This window comes from Meles meles, chromosome 14, assembly GCF_922984935.1.
Source record: "Meles meles chromosome 14, mMelMel3.1 paternal haplotype, whole genome shotgun sequence".
Lineage (NCBI taxonomy): Eukaryota > Metazoa > Chordata > Mammalia > Carnivora > Mustelidae > Meles > Meles meles.
The window spans coordinates 71,714,907-71,734,546 of record NC_060079.1 but is presented as its reverse complement, the minus strand read 5'-3'; the positions used below and the strand labels follow the sequence as shown (position 1 = coordinate 71,734,546).

Here is a 19,640-nt window from a genome sequence, read left to right as displayed (position 1 = left end):
TATGTTAGCTGTACTGGAACTAAAACAAAACCTTAAAAAATTATACTTCTCAGTGGTATTTCACTTGGAGAAATAAAATAAATTATCCTTTTTTAATTATAGCTAAAAATGGGGAAGAGCCAGAAGTAATTTCTCATGCAGTCTTTTCCAGTCACTAGTATATGCTTGTAAGCTGAGAATGATATCTCATGTAAGAATCATCAATTTGTTCACTTTCTACATTATAGTAAATGGAAATCAGTCACTTTAATTTTTGGAGGGTTTTGTTTTAACCATAAGTTATAATTTTGTTCTCATTTCATTTTTAATTTCCATCCATTAATTGATTACTTTTATTTTAATAGTGAATTTATGGCAGAAGAAAGTAATGAGAAGTTTTGGCTGTTTTTGGAAACTGTACAAGAATTAGCAGTTTATAAGCAAACAGGTAGGTGATGTGCATATTGTAACTTTAAAAATTTGTATCTATGTGTACACATTATGTTTATTATTTTTAATGTTCAGGGTGAAGTGTAAATACTTAATGGGGTTAGTAGATCTGAATATTAAATTTGAAAAGATGTTTTAATGGAAATTATTCTAAGCATCCATTTCCAAAAAATAAAGGTTTAATACTTTATTGTTAAAAACTCTCACATAATTAGCAGTGTTTGCAGATTGATTGCATTACATCAAAAGGAACTAGAGATTGTTGACTTACTGCTTTCTTTTTACCTAGATTAATTTGAAATAGTATTAATTTTGCATCTAGTAGTGTTGTTGTTTTGGGTTTTTTTTTCCCCCAAATTACTTTGAAAGAGATTTTTTAATACTTGCCTTTAACAAATCAGGTAACCTATGTGTTTTCATTTCACTATCTAGAAGATGCTGTTAGTCATTCCTACTTTTTAAATATATACAAATATATATTACTACATATCTGTATATATGCATATATCTTTAGAATGAGCAAGTGTTTATTAATGTGTTTTTGAGAGAAGATCAGTTGATTAAAGACACTGAAATGAGGTTTCAGCAGCAGAGGGTAAAAGGTTAATTATTAATTATTGTAAAAAAAGGTTATTTTTCTGTCTCTACAGAGAATAGAATATTAACATGGAGTTCCTCAAGACTGATTTCTTTAGCCTTGTAGACATGGGGAGAACTTCTTACTATGAAGATTAAATAGTTTAGAAACAACCTACTGTGGTGATTAGTTCGATTTTGTTCTTGAATATCAATGTTAAGAGAAACAACAGTTTTGCTTATTTTAAGTGTGCATTTACTGGACTCCCATTTGGCTCAAGTGGACTCGAAGTTCAGCAATTTTAGGATTTCATGAGATGGATTTAAAAAAATAGAGCAGACATGCCTTTTATGATATTTTAAACTGAAATATTTTCAAAACCAAGTAATTTGCTCTTTTAGAAAACTTTTCCTGAAAAGTGTCCTTATTATCATTATTTGAATTACAAGAGATACTATGCACTGCTCTAGATGCCGGGAATACAAAGGGGAATAAATGTCATCTGTGCTCCCCGGCCCCACAGTACTGTGAAGGGGACAGTGGACGAGCCAGCTCTGCTCCGAGGTGGTAAGAGCTTCAGGGGCCCTGATGACAAGGAAGCGCCTGGGAAAGGGCACCTAGTCAGTACTTGAGAGAGAGCAGGACGGCCTTCCTAGTAGTGGTGAGCGTTGGAGCTCAGTGTGCTAGCAGCGGCAGCCAGGGAGAGGGAAGGGAGAGGAGCAGAAGAGAGCGCAGTGGGCTGTGCAGGGGAATTTGGACCACTTCAAAGTGGACTGGCAAATCGATGGAGAAATATTATTGGTTGGTTTTGTATTTGTCCTGAAAATTTCAGTTTTGGTATTTAAGGTAAAAACAGGCTAGGTTAATGTGGAAGGTTCTCACAGTTCAAAAATCCACCAAGTTTTGTGGCCCTCACCTAAAAGCCTAAATGTAGCTTTCCCAAATCTTTGTCTCAGTACATACTTTATAGTGTTATTCATTCAGTGCTATTCTTGAAAATTAGTCTTGTAAATTTTGAACTCTTCAGTTACTTAGATGTGTCCATGTATTTTCCCTAAATGAAATGACGTGCCTGGACAATCTGGTGGCAGGTGATCATTAACAAGTTGGAATATAAGCTTAGGAACACCTAAGCTCTACTTTAAGCATGTGATATGGGAAGTGTGTATTTCAGGGTTGAACCTAAAAGAAATCCTATTAAAGAAGAATTACCAACACTGAAAATAGAATTCCATTAGAAGTACTTATCATGGCAAGGGTCAAAATCATATGCTGCTTCATCACTGTTCCTGTTAGCTGTAGGAGAGGATTCTGTATGTGAGCAGTTAAATATGTCAGCAACTGTCAGATTTACTGAATTTACTTCAAGATATTATCCTAGAGGAAACATTTTAAATCCTCAGGTACTTATAATTTTTTAGGTTGTTGAATTTCCATGAAACCCTGTAAATAGTCTTTCCTGAAGAATAATTCTGATGATCTACTTGCCTAAAAAATTGTAAATATTGAAGATTTAACTTTTTGAATTCAGGTGCTAGTTTCATGCCATTTCATGAGAATATTTTATGTGTTAACAAATTAAGACCTTTTAAACATTGAATTGTCTGGTTTTTCAACCATTTTACATGGTTCTGCCACAGAGTTATGTATTTCTTGACGCTTCAAGATTTAAGTAGCATCGTATTAGCTAACCTATGAGTCTTGTGGGGTGCCTTAGAAACGTCAGCCAAGGTTTACCTAATTCAGAGTCCCTGTTTGTTTTTACTTCCCCATGTGTTCCACATCGAAACTAATTCTCAAAATCCTTGAAGATTTTAATGGTTTTTACACAAGTAAAGTTGCTTATATATTTTAAAGGGAAGATTTTTGGAAAATGTTATGGCATTTCTAACTCAGTTACTTGTAACTGAGAACCACGTTGGGATAGAAGGACGATTGCAGTTTGGATGTGTCACATTTGAAATGCTTGTGAAATATCCAAGTGAGGATACCCCGTAAGCTGATATATGTGTGAGAGATTTAGGTGGTAAAAATCTAGGCTAAGGGGTAGGATTTGGGAGTTATCAGCACTAAGAGGGTAATTGAAGTTATGGGGAAGAAGTATAGAAGGAGAAGAAAACAGGTCCCAATGGCAGGACCCTGAAGAGCACCAGTGTTTAAGAACTAACCAGAGGAAGAATGCACAATAGAGACTTAGGAGGAGTACTCACGGAGGCAGGGGAAAACCTGGGAAGTGTGATGTCATGAAAGCCGGGGAAGATTGAGTGGTAAGTTGATGGATGTTATCACATACTGCAGACAGATCAAATAATGTGAGTATTAAGGTTTTAACAACGGAAACATTATTGGTGATTTAGCTAGCAGTTTCACTGGTATAGTTATCAAAACTGTGGTAGGTTGTGGCGCAAGTCGAGGTTGGAAGTGGAGAAGAGTATTGTTAAGTCTTTCAAGATGGACTGTGAAGCATGAATGATGCTCATCGTTCCTGCTTATCAGGAAAATAGACATCAAAACTACGATGAGCTGTCACCTCCAGGCAGAATGGCGAAAATTAATGACAAGAAACAACAGGTGTTGGCGAGGGTGTGGAGAAAGGGAAATTCTCTTACACACTGGAAAACATTGAGAATCCCAAGAAGGCTCCATATCCAGTGCAGAGCCCAATGTGGGGCTCGGTCTCATGACCCTCAAATTATGAGCTGAAATCAGGGTTTGGACGTTTATCTGACTGAGCCAGCCAGGTGCCCCTACATTGAGTTATTTTAAAAACATCAGCTAAAGGAGTCCAGTGCTTCCATCTTGTGATTGAGGTGATCTTGCAAGTTAAGTGTAAATTATAGAACCTAAACCCCTGAACCCTACATCTGTCTCTACATTAGAGACCTTAACAGTGACTGGTGACAAATTTGTGTCTGTGGTCAGGTACAACTCACACTTGTTTCTGTTGACTCTCTGTTTTCATGGATGACTGATCCCTGTTTGACTGATACAGTCTTAGTTATGCTGTGCATTAATTTGGGCTGTTTTTTGTTGGCCCTGTAGCTTTTACAACTTTTTAAATATCAGTTTTTAAGATAGTATCTCTTCTCTGACCTGTGCTGCTTTTATTGAGGGAAACTCACCATAACTTTCTGAGAAATCACCCATAGTTTAAGAAGTAGGAGTGAATGAGCACCCACCTATTCTATGTAACTCTTTAGGAGTGCTACATTAGGAATGTCTTAGGGCCTAGAAGGAAGAGGACTATTCATTTTTCTAACTTCAGTTCCATAAAGGTATTGAAGACCGATGGGGTGTGCCAGGAGCAGAAAGGTACAGTTGAAAGCCTGGAGAAGATTCCTGCCTTCACAACTTATAGCTTAATGGAGGACCAGCATTAAAAAAATTTACAGATAACTTTTCATTAGTTTTGAGACTTGATCTAGAGATCGTATGGACCTGCCAGAGTATATAACAGGATCTGGACTGGGGAGGTCAGGGAAAACTCTTCGCAAAATGAATGACACTTAAGCTGAGGTTTGCTGAACAGGAGTTGGCTGAGAATCCTTCTGCATTTCACGGCAGAGGAGTGGCGTGTGAAGGCCCAGAGTTGTTGGGCGCCTCTCTCTGGGTATTGTCTCTTGGTCCTCTAAAAGCAGTAATGAGTTGGCTAATGGCCTTCCTCCCCTCATCACTGTCTGATTTGGGTCATCCCTATTCTTAGTCTTTTGTATTCGTAAGTATACATGAGCTTCTACTGCTTGCTCTGTTGGCTTCCGTGGTTTTCTTTTTTTCTCTTCTAACATTTATGAGGAATCACTGAGCTTACTCTACTTTCCACTTAATTTCTTCTTTGTCACAGTTGGTTACTGGTGTGCTTTTCTGCATCGCTGGAGCGTGCAGGATTTACATAGTCTTTTGTAAATCTCAACTCCTCCATTTAGTATTGTTTTTACAGTTAAGTATGTTCAGAGCTCAACCATCAAACTCTATGCTGCAGTTCCTCTAATTATTTCTTGGTTAGGTAAAACTTCCTCCCTCGTTGATGCCTCATGAATAACTCCTAGGAATAATGGCCTTGATATAGGACTGTGTATGCATGAATTTTATATTTAAGATTTTTAACTTTAGAGTCCCGTATTTTTACTAGAAAATGTTGCAGTGCTAACCATTCTTAATCTTCATTCTTTGACATGTAGACTCATTGTTCCTTTTAATTCCGGAGAGTTCTCTGTTCATTCTCCTCTATTCCTTTGATTTCCTGCCTTAGGGATACAATTATACATACCGTAGCTCTCCTTTGCCAGACTTCTGAATCTGTCATTTATTCTTAAATCGTTTTTTTGTCTTCTCGTATACTTTTTCTGTTTCACTTTCTTCACATTTTCCCATATTCCCATATTCACATATTCTCTATTTGTTTTCCCTGATTCTTTTTACTTTTTATGTTAGTTTAGTTTAGTTTTACGTTAGTCTATATTTTCTGGTATTCTTTCTTGTTCTTTCCTTAATTCTTTCAGAACAGTTTGCATACCCTCTATTTTTTAGTTCTCTCATTCTTGAGCTTTTTTATCAAGAACTTTAAAGGGGATGAAGTTTTTTTATCCTACTTGCAAGCTAAAAACTTAGCTTCCCACAGTTTTCAGTATCAAACATAAGGCATGAGATAGAGAGCCCTGGATCAGAATTGAAAGACTTTCTAACCGACCAAGGGAAATCTTCTAAGTGGGCTACAGCTCTCTTCTCAGTCATGACCCATTACAGTAATTTTTGAGGCTTTTTACTGTCCTGTTTGAAAGGATCTAAGGTTGGTGTGATAGACTATAGGAATTGTTGAATCATAAGGTAGTTGTAATTCTGCATTCTGTACTCTACTCTCTCCTCTGCCAGGCAAGCCAATGTTCTAATGACTTTCTGGCCTTCTGTCCATAGTGGTTACAGATTCCCTTCCTTTTTCACTGTGTGCACGTGTGTGTGTCTGTAGCTCTTGTCTGAAGAAGGTCAAACCTTATCCTAATCCAAGAAAGGTCTTTTTACTTGTCACAGTGGGTTGGACTTGAAACTGACAAAACCACTGGCGGGAAAGTCTCCTTGCATGGAGAAGAGTTAACTAAGACCTCATTTGGGTAAATGCCTCTGAATCTACTGCCCAGTTCTTGATCTGTAACCTCATCCTTATTTTCTTTTCAATAATAGGCAACACAGTTAAGGACCATATATTGTCTAATTGACCATAAAATTTTATAAGTATGTTCACTATCAGTTTACAAGGACTTCCTCTAAATTTTGTCAATTGACCCATGAGGCTGGATCTTTTCTCCTCTAAAAATCGGTGTATTCATCAGCATTCCATCTCTGTGTCACATCTGTCAAGTACTGTGAAGGTTCTGAGATTTTGCCATTTCCAAGCTAATAGATTAGTTTGATGGATGTGGACAGAAGACCTGAAGCCCCTAGATGGAGGACTTTCTTACTCAAAGAAAAAGCAGCGTCCACCATGTTTACATATGTGCGCTGGTTCCCTGAGCCCCGATTCCCACAGGGCACCGTAGGGAGCCAGGTAACACCTGAATGAATGAGTTGTAGTAAGGAGAGGAGCCAAGGGTCAAGAGCCCAGCAGCTTTTGAACAAGTAGTAAACACTGTAGCAATTAACAAACAGTCCAGTGTCCCTCACCCCCTCCAACATATCTTCTTCCATGCAGCACTCTTTTCCTCTCCCTCCTCCTCTATCTCCCACGAGAGTGTCTGTGGTTACAAATCTCTTTTGTCCTCCCTTTTCACAGCCAGGAACTGTGATCTGTGGATAAAGATCAGAGTCTACCCTAGCTGTGCTCTTTTAACGACGTTTCTTCTGTCGGTTGATAACTTAGTACCAGGGAGTAAAGAAAAGAGGAAATGACTGGGGCATGTCCATGGGCCAGCTTACGGGGGCTGATACCAGCTGGCTCCAGAGCTGCGATGCTGGTACCCGACCACCTTTGGCTGCCGGGGGCAACAGTGCAGACGATAATTATACCCCAGGTGGTGTAGAGAAAAGGAAAGGGCAAAAAATAGATGGTTCCTTCCCTGCTTACCCCATGAGTGTCACCGGGCCCTCTTCAGCTCTTGGCTTCTGTTCTCTGGGACTGTTCCCAGCCAAATGATCTCCAGCTCCCCAGGGCTGTCCAAGAGTTCTTACACTCTAGGATTTATCCTTCTCTTTGGTGTGTTCAGGAACTTTGCAGAGGGGTTTAGAGGAGGGAATCAGCAGTTCAGGTTATTGTATACAAGAAGACATTTATTTAAGGTCTGTTTCAAATTCTGTCCCCTAAAGCATTCTGGATAACACTACTTGTTTTTAGCTATGTGTATTAAATCTGAGTTGTATTTATTTATATGTGTCATTTAAAATTAAGTCATATTTAATTTTTTTGTGGTGTTCTCAGTCTCCTCTTAAATCGTAGGTACGTCCTGAATCTTATCCTTGTGTTATAACCCATGGCCTTGGAGTGAAATAATCTGATATCCTGGCCCCTCCCAAATAGATTTTAGTGGTAGAATTATTTTCACCTGGACTCATAGTGCTTGATTATACCTCACTGGTGCATCCAAATGAAGTTAATGAACAGGATCTTGATTTTCCGTTTTTCTCCAACACCACCCATAACCAAACTTAAGATTTGATGGGGTTGTTAGCTTTACAGTAGAGCTGTGCCAATGTGTTGAAAGTGAAAGTAACATCCTTTTCTCTTGATTTTTTTTTCTTTTGTATAGAATCAGCTTATTCTTATTACAACTTAATCCTGAAGAAAGCTGGACAATTCTTAGACAATTTGCATATCAACCTCTTAAAGTTTGCTTTCTCAATTAGAGCATACTCACCAACTATTCAGATGTTTCAACAGGTATGTAAAAGCACCCAAACCTATAGTTGATGAAGAAGCATGCTGGTACTGTGCATGAATCTTAATGTGAATATCTTTGGTTCAGAAGGATCTACAGAAGCATCACCTGGGTGGCAGGTTAAACATCTGCTTTGGCTCTGGTCATGATCCCAGCGTCCTGGGATCCAATCCCTTACTGGGCTCCTTGCTCAAGGGGGAGCCGCCTTCTCCCTCTGTTATTCTCCCTGCTTTTGTGTGCTCGCTCTCTGACAAATAAATCTTTGGGGAAAAAAAATCTGTAGACTTAGAATACCTGCTTCCATAACCTGTCATTGATTATATTATCATTGTCAATCGATTATAACAATACATTTTATAATTTTATAGTTATTTGGAATAAGGAAATTATGATTATTGAAATTAATGAAAACTTTAATTTGATGGCATTTTTTGTGGCATTTTTCAGTGACTTTGAAGCATGTTCTACTATAAAGTTGATTTTGTTAAAAGTATTTTATTTGGCCTGCATGTAGATATTCTTTACTTTAATTAGAACAATAACTTAACAGTAGTTGATGAGTTATTTCAATCAAAGGAATATATGAGTTTTAAAGATCATATTGTAATTATCAGCTACTGTAGCTAAATATAACCTCTGAAATCTTAGATTGCAGCTGATGAGCCCCCGCCAGATGGCTGTGATGCATTTGTGGTTATCCATAAAAAACACACCTGTAAAATTAATGAGCTCAAAAAGCTGCTGAAGAAGGCTACTTCAAGGTAAGTTCATGATAGCCTGTAGTGGAAGAAATGGTTTATAAAAAGAGATGAGGGTTGAAATAGCAGAAATTGCTTATGAAAATTTTTCATAATGAAGATATTGCTTATTGAAAAACTGAATCTGTCTGAGTGGTAGTTGAATGTATGAATATTTTCAGTATTTTGTCTCATTAGCTTTTGATTTTAGAATATAAATTTTATCAAAATACCATAAAATACATTAAATGTTTTATATAATCATAGATTTTTTTCAAGTAAACAAACAAAACTGGATTTATTTGGACTCTATCTCTTTAAATATAAACTAAATTTAAAACTTGGAAATAAAAAATTAATAATACAAACAGTAATACAGAGTATAAAGTTGCCTTGTGATAATGTATTATTAAAAACTTTTTTACTTCTTCCAGGTATTTAATACAAATAGATATGGGCAGTCAGAAGAAAATTATAAATAGTACCTGTATATATGTCTGATTTATTTATACTTTAAAAAGTTTTAGTTGTTTCTCTAATTTTGAAAGAGTTCTTTATATATTAAACAGTAATATATACTTAGTAATTCATCTCAGTACTTCTTTTTTTTGTTGTTAACCTTTTAAAATATTTTCTTGCATTTTATATTAATTTTAATATACAGAAGCCTCTTTAATTTCATGTCGCCCAAATTTTCTTTTATGTATGTGTGTTTTTATACTTAGTTAAAATCTCTTGCTCAGGTTTGGAAAAAACTATTATTTTCCAGTAGCTTTCCTAAAGCTTTTCTTTTCATTTTACCTTAAACTTTTAATCCATGTAAGTTATTGTTATCAAAGGTAAGGATCCAGTCAGACCTTTTTTCCCCTTCAAGTGACTTGTCGATTATATATTCATTAGATTTATGTTTTGCTTTATTTCATAACTATCCTGTACATTAACTGTTTCTTGTAGCAATGCCATGCTGTTTTAGTATTTATTGTTTTATAATATACTCTGGTATTTCCCAGTACAATTTCATTGCTGCTTTATTTCCTCCAAATTTTTTTTTGCTCTTTGCAGTTACTGATGATCTCAAATTAACATTAGAGTTCTTGTTCTTCTGCCAAATTGCCTCCTAAAAAACCTCGGTAGAATTTTAGTTAGAATTATGTTAAACCTGTTGGTTAATTTAGAAACAATTTAAAGCTTATTCTATTGAATCTCTCAACGGATGACACTGTATGTCTTCTTGTTCATACCTTTTCTTTTTTGTTCATACCTTTTAAAATGTTAAAGTTTTGTAATCTTACGTTTTTAAAATCAGAACTAACTTATCAGTTATTTATTGAAATGTCATACAAAGTTTTTCTCATTGGACATACTGTATATTGTAATATATACTAAAATATTGTACCATATTTGCATTTGTTAATGCTGTGGGATATCTTCTGTTAAATTAAGATTGCTTATGTTTTAAGATTCATGCTTCTATTTTAATAGATGAGATTAGCTATTTAAATTATAAATGCCACTTTTTAAAATTTATTTATTTTATTATTATTTTTTATTTCTTTTCAGCATAACAGAATTCATTGTTTTTGCACCACACCCAGTGCTCCATGCAATGCGTATCCTCCTTAATACCCACCACTTGGCTCCCCCAACCTCCCACCCCCGCCCCTTCAAAACCCTCAGATTGTTTTTCAGAGTCCATAGTCTCTCATGGTTCACCTCCCCTTCCAATTTTCCTCAACTCCCGTCTCCTCTCCATCTCCCCATGTCCTCCATGTTCTTTGTTATGCTCCACACATAAGTGAGACCATATGATACTTGACTCTCTCTGCTTGACTTATTTCGCTCAGCATAATCTCTTCCAGTCCCGTCCATGTTACAACAGAAGTTGAGTATTCATCCTTTCTGATGGAGGCATAATACTCCATCGTGTATATGGACCACATCTTCCTTATCCATTCGTCCGCTGAAGGGCATCTTGGTTCTTTCCACAGTTTGGCGACCATGGCCATTGCTGCTATAAACATTGGGGTACAGATGGCCCTTCTTTTCACTACATCTGTATTTTTGGGGTAAATACTCAGTAGTGCAATTGCAGGGTCATAGGGAAGCTCTATTTTTAATTTCTTGAGGAATCTCCACACTGTTCTCCAAAGTGGCTGCACCAACTTGCATTCCCACCAACAGTGTAAGAGGGTTCCCCTTTCTCCACATCCTCTCTAACACACGTTGTTTCCTGTATTGCTAATTTTGGCCATTCTAACTGGTGTAAGGTGGTATCTCAATGTGATTTTAATTTGAATCTCCCTGATGGCTAGTGATGATGAACATTTTTTCATGTGTCTGATAGCCATTTGTATGTCTTCATTGGAGAAGTGTCTGTTCATATCTTCTGCCCATTTTTGATATGATTATCTGTTTTGTGTGTGTTGAGTTTGAGAAGTTCTTTATAGATCCTGGATATCAATCTTTTGTCTGTCCTGTCATTTGCAAATATCTTCTCCCATTCTGTGGGTTGCCTCTTTGTTTTGTTGACTGTTTTCCTTTGCTGTGCAGAATATAAATGCCACTTTTTAAAAGTCATTTAGCTTCATATAGTGAATTAGGCAACCATGTTATTTCTGTAAATTCTGTTCTTGTACATATATATATTAAAAGTATGTCATAGAAATGATCACTTCCTTTTTGTTTAAATATAGCAATTTATTTCTCAAAGGAGTTTGATCCAGGTGTTTTAATACTTTTATGCATTTTATATCCATTAAGCTTCTGTGAAAAGTACCCCCTGCTATGTTTAGGGGTGTCTGCATTGAATTTTTGTTTTATTTTTGTTAAGTATAGTTGATATACAACATTGTATATGTTTCAAGTGCACAACATAGTCATTCAACAGTTCCTGTACTTTCTGCAGTGCTCACCAGAAGTGTGGTTATCATCTGTCACCATACAACATTATTACAGTAGTATTGGCTTCATTCCTTATGCTGTACTTTTTAATCTCTGTGACGTATTTCATAACTAAAAGTTTGTACCTCCTTAATCCCCTTCACCTATTTTGCCTATCCCCCCCCCTTTCTTCTCTGGGAACCACCAGTTCTCTGTATTTATCAGTTTCTGGGGGTTTTGTTGTTGTTGTTTATTCACTTATTTTGTAAGACTTATTGTTTAGATTCCACATATAAGTAAAATCTTAGATTCCACATATAAGTAAAATCATATATTTGTCTTTCTCTGTCTTATTTCACTTAACACCCCCAGGTCCATCCATGTTGTCACTAATGGCAAGATCTTCAATTCCTTTATAGCTTCCCCCCCCCCCCCAGTTTGTAGTTTTATTAGACTAACTGTGAAATTGTTAGCCCTGTGCATTTTTTTTTCTTTTCCTAGTGCATTTTTAAAATGTGATTTTGGTAACTTTTAAAATTACTTATTTTTGATGTCTGATTTTATAATTTTCTTAAATATTGACTATGTATTAAATGTAAAATTAAGATTAAAGAGAGGTTAACATCAAGGTTTTGGGAGAGGCCATTTGCAGTGGGCCCTGTGAGCTTTGCGCGTTCTTGGTCTGATGAATAGATCATGGAAGACCCTGACTGTTCTTTACCTGAGCCATTTCTCGGGGCTGTGTTTGTAGCAGGCAACCTAGAGGAATGAGATGATTTTCCCTTTGGAAAGAAGAGCAGTCGTGTTTACTGCTTAATATAAAACAGTGGTTCCCCAAGTATAGTGTTCCTCAAATACAACATACACCCACTATTTGTGTAGTATCCATTTAGGTCCATATTTTTCCCATCTCATCCCTCCCACCAAGAAATGATAAAAACCTAATTTAATGTTTTGTAAAGTCAAACCTTAGATCTTTTACAGTTTTTTTTTTCTTTTAAGATTTTACTTATTTATCCATCAGAAAGGGAGAGAGCACACAAGCAGGGGGAGCAGCAGGCAGAGGGAGAGGGAGAAGTGGGCTCCCCACCGAGCAGGGAGCCCAAGGCAGGGCCTGAATCCCAGGACCCCGAGACCACGACCTGAGCCGCAGGCTGAAGCTTAGCCAACTGAGCCATTCAGGCACCCCATCTTTTACAGTTCTTAATAGTTTTAGAAACAAGAGTGACATGTTGACAGATATATGGCTTTCTGGAAGAGGAAGGACAAGGGCCACATGGTTGGAGGCAGACAAAAGCTCAACACTTAAAATTTTGTCCTACTGCTCTCCTCTTTCTCCTCCCATTTTGTACTCTCTGCTTCTGGACGGGGAGAGCAATTTTCTGATAACTTGCTGTAGCCTCTGTCACAGCTCCTTGATATATGTTCCTGGAGGAAAGAGCGCCCAAGCTCAACTGACAGGGTTTGGAAGGTATTCACAATGCGCAAGGCTTTAGAAGGATATTTGGGCCAATTCGATGAAGTTTTATTATTTCGGCTTCCGGGACTGAATTACATTTGGCACTGATACTGTGTGTGTTTATACTGTGGATGCTGTGACTGCTCAGAGTCTCAAGGGAGACCGCCACATGTACCGTGTGTTCCCAGGTGAACAACATACAATCTCAGGAGAGAAAGTTGAGCTGGAATCCCGTTAGTTAGAGTCTCAGTGGCTGTTGGAATACCCAGAGGCAGTTTCGAGTACGACAGCGCCACCTGCCTGACTGTCATCAAGTATACTCCTTGTTGCAAAGCCGCTCTTACGGGCTCTTAAGCTCTTACTGAAACTGAAGGCCTAACCCACGGAAGCCTTGTGACTCTAACATCTGATGGTTTATATTTCGGCGTCCGTTAAGTCGGATTCAGTGACTGACAAAATAGAGGGACCCAACAAGTCTCTCCAGTCAATTGAAAATGGCAGATTCAAGAGCACAGTTGTTTTGACTTAGCATGATCTTGGATTTACGTGGAGAGGTGGTAGCTACCCTTTGGGCAAACCACGTGCCCTATTCCACTACCTCAAGTAAAGTTTCTGGCTCAGTGGGGCCCTCAGTCCACAGTGGTTTCCTTAAATGACTGGGCTGCGTTACTAGTACGTTCAGCTAAGTTAAAGCTGATGGCATCTTTCGGTGGCCGTTACTGTTCCATCAAGCCACAGCTTATGTAACACAAAAAGTAGGTGTGGTCACTGCATTCAGTGGGTAGAATTCAAGGTGGTACTCCTATCCCCGACTGGTCTCTGATTCCCTTGGTGAAAATTGTTACATTTATACTGACTCTTGGATTGTTCCCAGTGGCCTACCCGTCTAGTCTGCCACTTGGAAGACCACCAACTGGCAGAGCAAAGGCACCACTCTTCAGGGCTGTACCCTCTGAAAATAAATTGCTGCCCATCTGCCAGTGTGAGTTATTTCTGTAAACGCACAGTGTTAGGCCCATTCTTTTAGTCTGAGTAAAGTCAAGCTGCTTACACTTCAAACATAATACCTTGAAACACAACATTATGGCCAAAACAGGTAGAATGATTTGTCCCTTTCCTACCTCCTGTTCAAAGATCTGTGCTCTGGATCTGCCCTAAAACTTGACAGATATTATATATTTAAGTACATATATGATTACGTATTTGGGGGAAAATGACAGCAATCATCACTATCTTAAGTAAGTATAACTTGCTCCCCCTGCCCTCAATAAGGATATGAAACTATTAAGGAATACTTTTTTGGAGATTGGGATGGTGAGAATAATCCATAGAAAAGAAAGGCAACTTTGATGCCCTCAATGTGTTATGATTTTAAAAAAAGGAAAAAATAAACCAAGTGTTCAGCTCAACCAAAGGGAAAAGAAGAAATAACATGAATGTAAAAGGTAATAGAATTGTTCTCTCCTTTGTTTTAATCAGTCATTTCTTTAAAGAAAAAAACTAAAAATCTAACCTGGAAAACATGAAAGCTGAAATTTTAGGAATGAGAAACTTTAGGAATGAGAAAGAAAATTTAGGAATGAGAAACATCTGTAGAGGGGAAAAAAATTAAAATATGTTACTGTAAATACATATGCAAATATGTAAGTCACTTGCTTAAAAAAAGAACCGCTGTGGACAAATATCCATAGGTTATAAGCCAAGGATGATGTGCCTTAACGTCACAAAAAGAAAGAAAAATGTATAAATGCTATAAGTAGCTTCTCTCAGACTGGGGAATTGGTTTTGCCCTACCTACAAGCCAATAAGCTTGACTTCAACTGTTTCACGGATTCTGGCGGAAGATAGGAGGCTCTTGAGTCAGAAGCAAAGAACTGTCCCGTTCACAGCCACAGCAGCATGAGCATTTGCCTGCTTGCACTGATTCCTGTGTCTCCACATTCTCCAGGGGTGAAAAGGGGCCCCTAAGAAAACTGCATGAGCAGCTGGGGTGCATCACAGCTGAAGGACGTGGAGCTTGGGACAAGCAGTAAGCAACCTGCTCTTTGTCCCAGAGGGAGGCCTTAACAAACCCCGCAAAGTCTCCTGCAAACCTGACAGATGGCCTGTCATAGTCTTGACGTACCCAGAAAGACAGTCAATGGCTATGGCAGAATGCCTCTCCCAACAGTCCATCCCTGGGCCTAATAAATTCTTGACCAAACTCAAATTTTTGTGACTGTGCTTCTCATCAGCCATTCTGTTGTCTCATGAAGCGTTTAATGAAGGCCACTGTCAACGGGACTCCAAGCAGAAGGGGCGTCCATCTGTAGGCTTAGCCGCGACCATGCCCCCAGGGTCCCAGATTCAGCCGACTGTGAATAAGTCCCGGGGGGACTAGTGTGTCCCATGTCCGACAGATGGGATGTCATCTAACATCAGTCTGTTATCCCTTAAAACCTGCACAAGGGAGTTTATACCTACCTGATCTTTGCTGTTCCTGCAGATACTCATTGGGGACAATAAATGGGCCAAAAAAGCAAGGCCTTTCCCCCCGTGGAAGCATTCTGTGCCTGTTTTCCCCAAATACATAAAACCAGAAAGTGGCACATGTCACTCCAGTTCCAAAATTGTTAGACTCGTGCCTGGTAGCTGCAGCCTCCATCTTCATGTCGCTGCACCCAAGGCTGCTCCGGGCACGGAAATACACCAGTTTGTGTCGTTCGGATGAAGTTGTGCCGGCCTGCATGTGTATGCGTGAATTCGGGGCGCGGGGAGACCTACACTCAGGAGACCTTGGTCTCTGGAAAATCTACTCCCTTTCTTGTAATTTTTCCTTTGACTTTTGACCTAAAGATTTATCTACTAGCACTGTTTCAACTTTAACTTTCCAGTTACTAACAATAATAAATTATTTGAAAATATTTTCTTTCAGACAGTATTAGAATATAAGATATCCTGTATAAATTATGAAATGCGCTTCTACAGTACCGATTTCATAGAAATCAGTATTTTTAATAATCCATTTGACCTAGTGCCATTTGAGTTCCACGGTTGCAATTAAAATTAATGAAATGATCTTAATAATTTCATCTGGTTTAATTTCTTTTTAGTTTTTAAATGAAGTATGATTTTAGCATTATTTTTGTGTTTATTAATAGGATCCTGTGAAGAATGGCAACTAATTCCATTTCCCTTGTTTTGCACATTCTTGTCTCTTCATCTGTTGCAAAAGAGATTAATCATGAACTCAGCTTTTACTTGGGGCTAAAATTTTGTTTCTTCTTTCAAATATCCAAACATTGACAGTAATATTTTTTAAATCCTAGCTTACATTAAATGTTAATAATGAAAGTAGATGGTGGGGCACCTGGATGGCTCAGTCAAACATCTGCCTTTGGCTCAGGTCATGATCCCAGGGTTCTGGGATCGAGCCCTGCATGGGACTCCCTGCTCAGTGTGACGTCTTCTTGCTCTCCCACTGCCTCCATTCCCCTCCCTGCTCACGCTCTCTTTCTCTCTCAAAATATTTAATAATAATAATAATGAAAGTGGATGAATGTGTAGAACTTAAAAAGAAGTTTATTAAACATAAGGTGGGTGAGTGTGCATACTTACTATGACAGCCAAATTATAAATCACTGTAAAGGTGCTTGAACTCATATAATCTTATAAACCTGAAATGAACACAGTACTCCATGTCAATGTCCAGAAATATGACATATTTGAGGCCAAGTAATTAGTGGAAGTTTTCATGATTCTGTTAGAGGTATTGAGCCGTTGAGTGATTATGATTTAAAGTAAGTCAATAACTAGGAACAATAGTAATTTAGCCAGTTTTTAAAAGTAAAGGCTAACTTATTTTCATTGGTAAGCCTTGTTCTGTAATTAGAATAGAAATTTGAATTTCTCTATTGGAATAAAATTTATACATGTACAATTTTCCAGCCATATCAGAAAGCTGAAAAATCAGTTGTTATGTACCATACTTTATTGTAGAAAATCTAAATTTATCATGACTATTCTAGAAATGTTTCTCTATAAAATAACAGTGGTTATCACCAAACCATTTTATCAATTTCTGTTTAGCTCAAATAAGTAATAGAATTTTACTTTTGAATTTTTCATATTTAGAATCATACCTCTTGATTAAAAGATTCCATTTTCATTTTAAATTTTGAGAAGTCTTTTCCCTTACTCTGTGCAGGTTAAATTAACTACTATAGGAGAATAAAAAAATGTAAAAAAAAATGCCTACAAAGTAATTTGCTTTACACGCAAAACAATATAATAAACATAATAAGATAGACTATAATATAAACATGCTGTAAATTTTTTAGTTATGTCAATAAGTAAAAATCCTATACACATTTAGTATATGAAACCTGAGGGAATAAATAAAGTGATCTAATAATTGTGTTCATCAGAGTATAGAATTTGTCCCTTTAATTTTTTGAGGATTTTATGTTAATTTATACTGAAAGGACGTGTTCCCAATGTATTAAGTTTAAGCATTAAGAATTAATACAATGCGTACATACAGCAAATTATAAGATTCTTTTTTACTCCAGACTTCTAGAACTTCTCCCCAGAGTCAACCAGTGCTATCAAGTTTTTGTGTATCCTTTTGGAAATAGGGTATATATAGTCATAACTACATGGATAAATACCCCCTACTTTCATCATTTAAAAAAAAAAAATTTGAGCAAGAATGAGAGCAAACTGAGGGGTAGAGGAAGAAGCAGGCCTCGCCCCCACCCCCTCAAGAAGCCCAATGTGGGACTCGATCCTGGGACTCTGCAACCGTGACTTGAGCTGAAGGCAGACGCTTAACTGACTGAGCCACCCAGGCACTCTCCCTACTTTGATCGTTAATGGTGGTTTACCATCCAACATTTGATTCCTTTTTTCCTTGACAGTACTCTTGATCAATAGTTTAAATAAGGGGAGTTTGGCAAGAATGAGAGAAGAATGATTCTTGAGCTTCAAGCATGTGCTTCATGCTCTGCTAGACAATTTTTAAGTCATTTTGGTAAATGACACGCCTAAGAGGTAGTGAGAATACCTCCTCTTGAACAGATAGAGAAACAGGCCCAAGAGAGATCAAATCACTGGCTCAGAGTCACATAGCTGGTAATTGAACTAGAACTTGAATCCAATTCTGCCTGCTTTCAGACCCCACAGTCTTCATGAGTATGCGGTAGTTTTTTTGTTCATGTCCCTGTCCCTCTCCCCTTTTTTCATATTTGCTACTTAAAGATAGTAAATGACTAAAAGGCTATAGATGTCTGAATTAATTAAATAAAAGTTACTTCTCAACACCTTTTTATTATTAACTTCATTATCTTGTTTTTCTTTCTACCTTGTAAGTTGTTAAAAGATGTGGGTTTAGGGGCACCTGGGTGGCTCAGTGGGTTAAGCCGCTGCCTTCGGCTCAGGTCGTGATCTCAGGGTCCTGGGATCGAGCCCCACATCGGGCTCTCTGCTCAACAGGGAGCCTGCTTCCCTCTCTCTCTCTGCTTGCCTCTCTGTCTACTTGTGATCTCTCTCTGTCAAATAAATTAAAAAAAAAAAAAAGTTTAAAAAAAAAAGATGTGGGTTTAGGATTCTGTAGCCAGGAGTTGTAAATCCTGGCTTTCTTTGATCTCACCCTGGATATTTAACTTGTCTGAGCCTCAGGAATCTTGAAAGTTTAAATGATAGTAATTATCTAAAGGAATTGGTGGGAAAAGAGACTGTACTGATATGTGTAAAGAATCTAGGACAAGGGGCGCCTGGGTGGCTCAGTGGGTTAAAGCCTCTGCCTTCGGCTTGGGTCATGATCCCAGGGTCCTGGGATCAAGCCCCGCATCTGGCTCTCTGCTTGGCAGGGAGCCTGCTTCCTCCTCTCTCTCTGCCTGCCTCTCTGCCTGCTTGTGATCTCTCTCTGTTGAATAAATAAATAAAATCTTTAAAAAAAAAAAAAAAAGAATCTAGGACAGTACCTGGCAAGGAAGAAGGTATCAAAGTCCATAACAGGGCCATACCATAGGAATTCTGTTTCTTTGATTATCCATGAGAATTTCATGAATTGTTATTCATATTAAGTACTGATAATCTTGGTATGATATAATGTTTTTTTTAAATATTTGGAACCCATTTTCAAGAAATGTGAGCTATGAAAAATTATACCCTTCTAATTAGAAATTTTTTCATTGAAAAATATATTACCATTATCTGTTATTTAAAGATAGTAAATCTTGTTCATTAAAAATATTTGTAGTGTTCAATTTTGGGTTAACCGGATTTCTGTCTTGAATAGAAGTTATTTTCTGTTGATTCCGTCAGATATCATATACTGAGTGTACATTCTTTCTCACTGACCTACAGCTATAAAACTTTGAGCATTACATTCTGTCATATATGTTTACTATATTGTTTTGTGTACAAGGAAAGTTATTTTCTAGGTATATTATCTTTACATTTTTTAGTTCTCCCACAGAAATTGCTGTATTAACCTGTACACAGGATGAAAATTCACCACAGGAAGTTTAAACTCTTTTTCTGTGATCATACACACACACACATACATGTGTATATGTATGTGTACATATGTATGTATGTATATGTGTGTATATATGTGTGTGTGTGTGTGTATACTTTTTTTCCTGTAAGTTGTTTGCTAAGTCGAAATTATAAAAGGTCATGATATATTTTCAATATGCTCTTTCAGTTCT

The 19,640-nt window shown here is 37.5% G+C and overlaps 1 protein-coding gene across 5 annotated transcripts in view; it reads left to right on the top strand.

Moving 5' to 3' along the window:
- Positions 1-19,640, top strand: part of UGGT2 (UDP-glucose glycoprotein glucosyltransferase 2) — a 197,136-nt gene that overhangs the window by 24,997 nt on the left and 152,499 nt on the right. For 4 of the 5 annotated variants that reach the window (XM_045978339.1, XM_045978338.1, XM_045978337.1 and 1 more), the window contains exons 2-4: positions 345-427; positions 7,741-7,871; positions 8,518-8,630. In XM_045978339.1, coding sequence (XP_045834295.1) covers positions 345-427; positions 7,741-7,871; positions 8,518-8,630 — 327 coding nt within the window. Of the gene's footprint in view, positions 1-344; positions 428-1,476; positions 1,574-7,740; positions 7,872-8,517; positions 8,631-19,640 lie in introns of those variants that run through there. The other variant, XM_045978340.1, reaches the window with a different exon arrangement.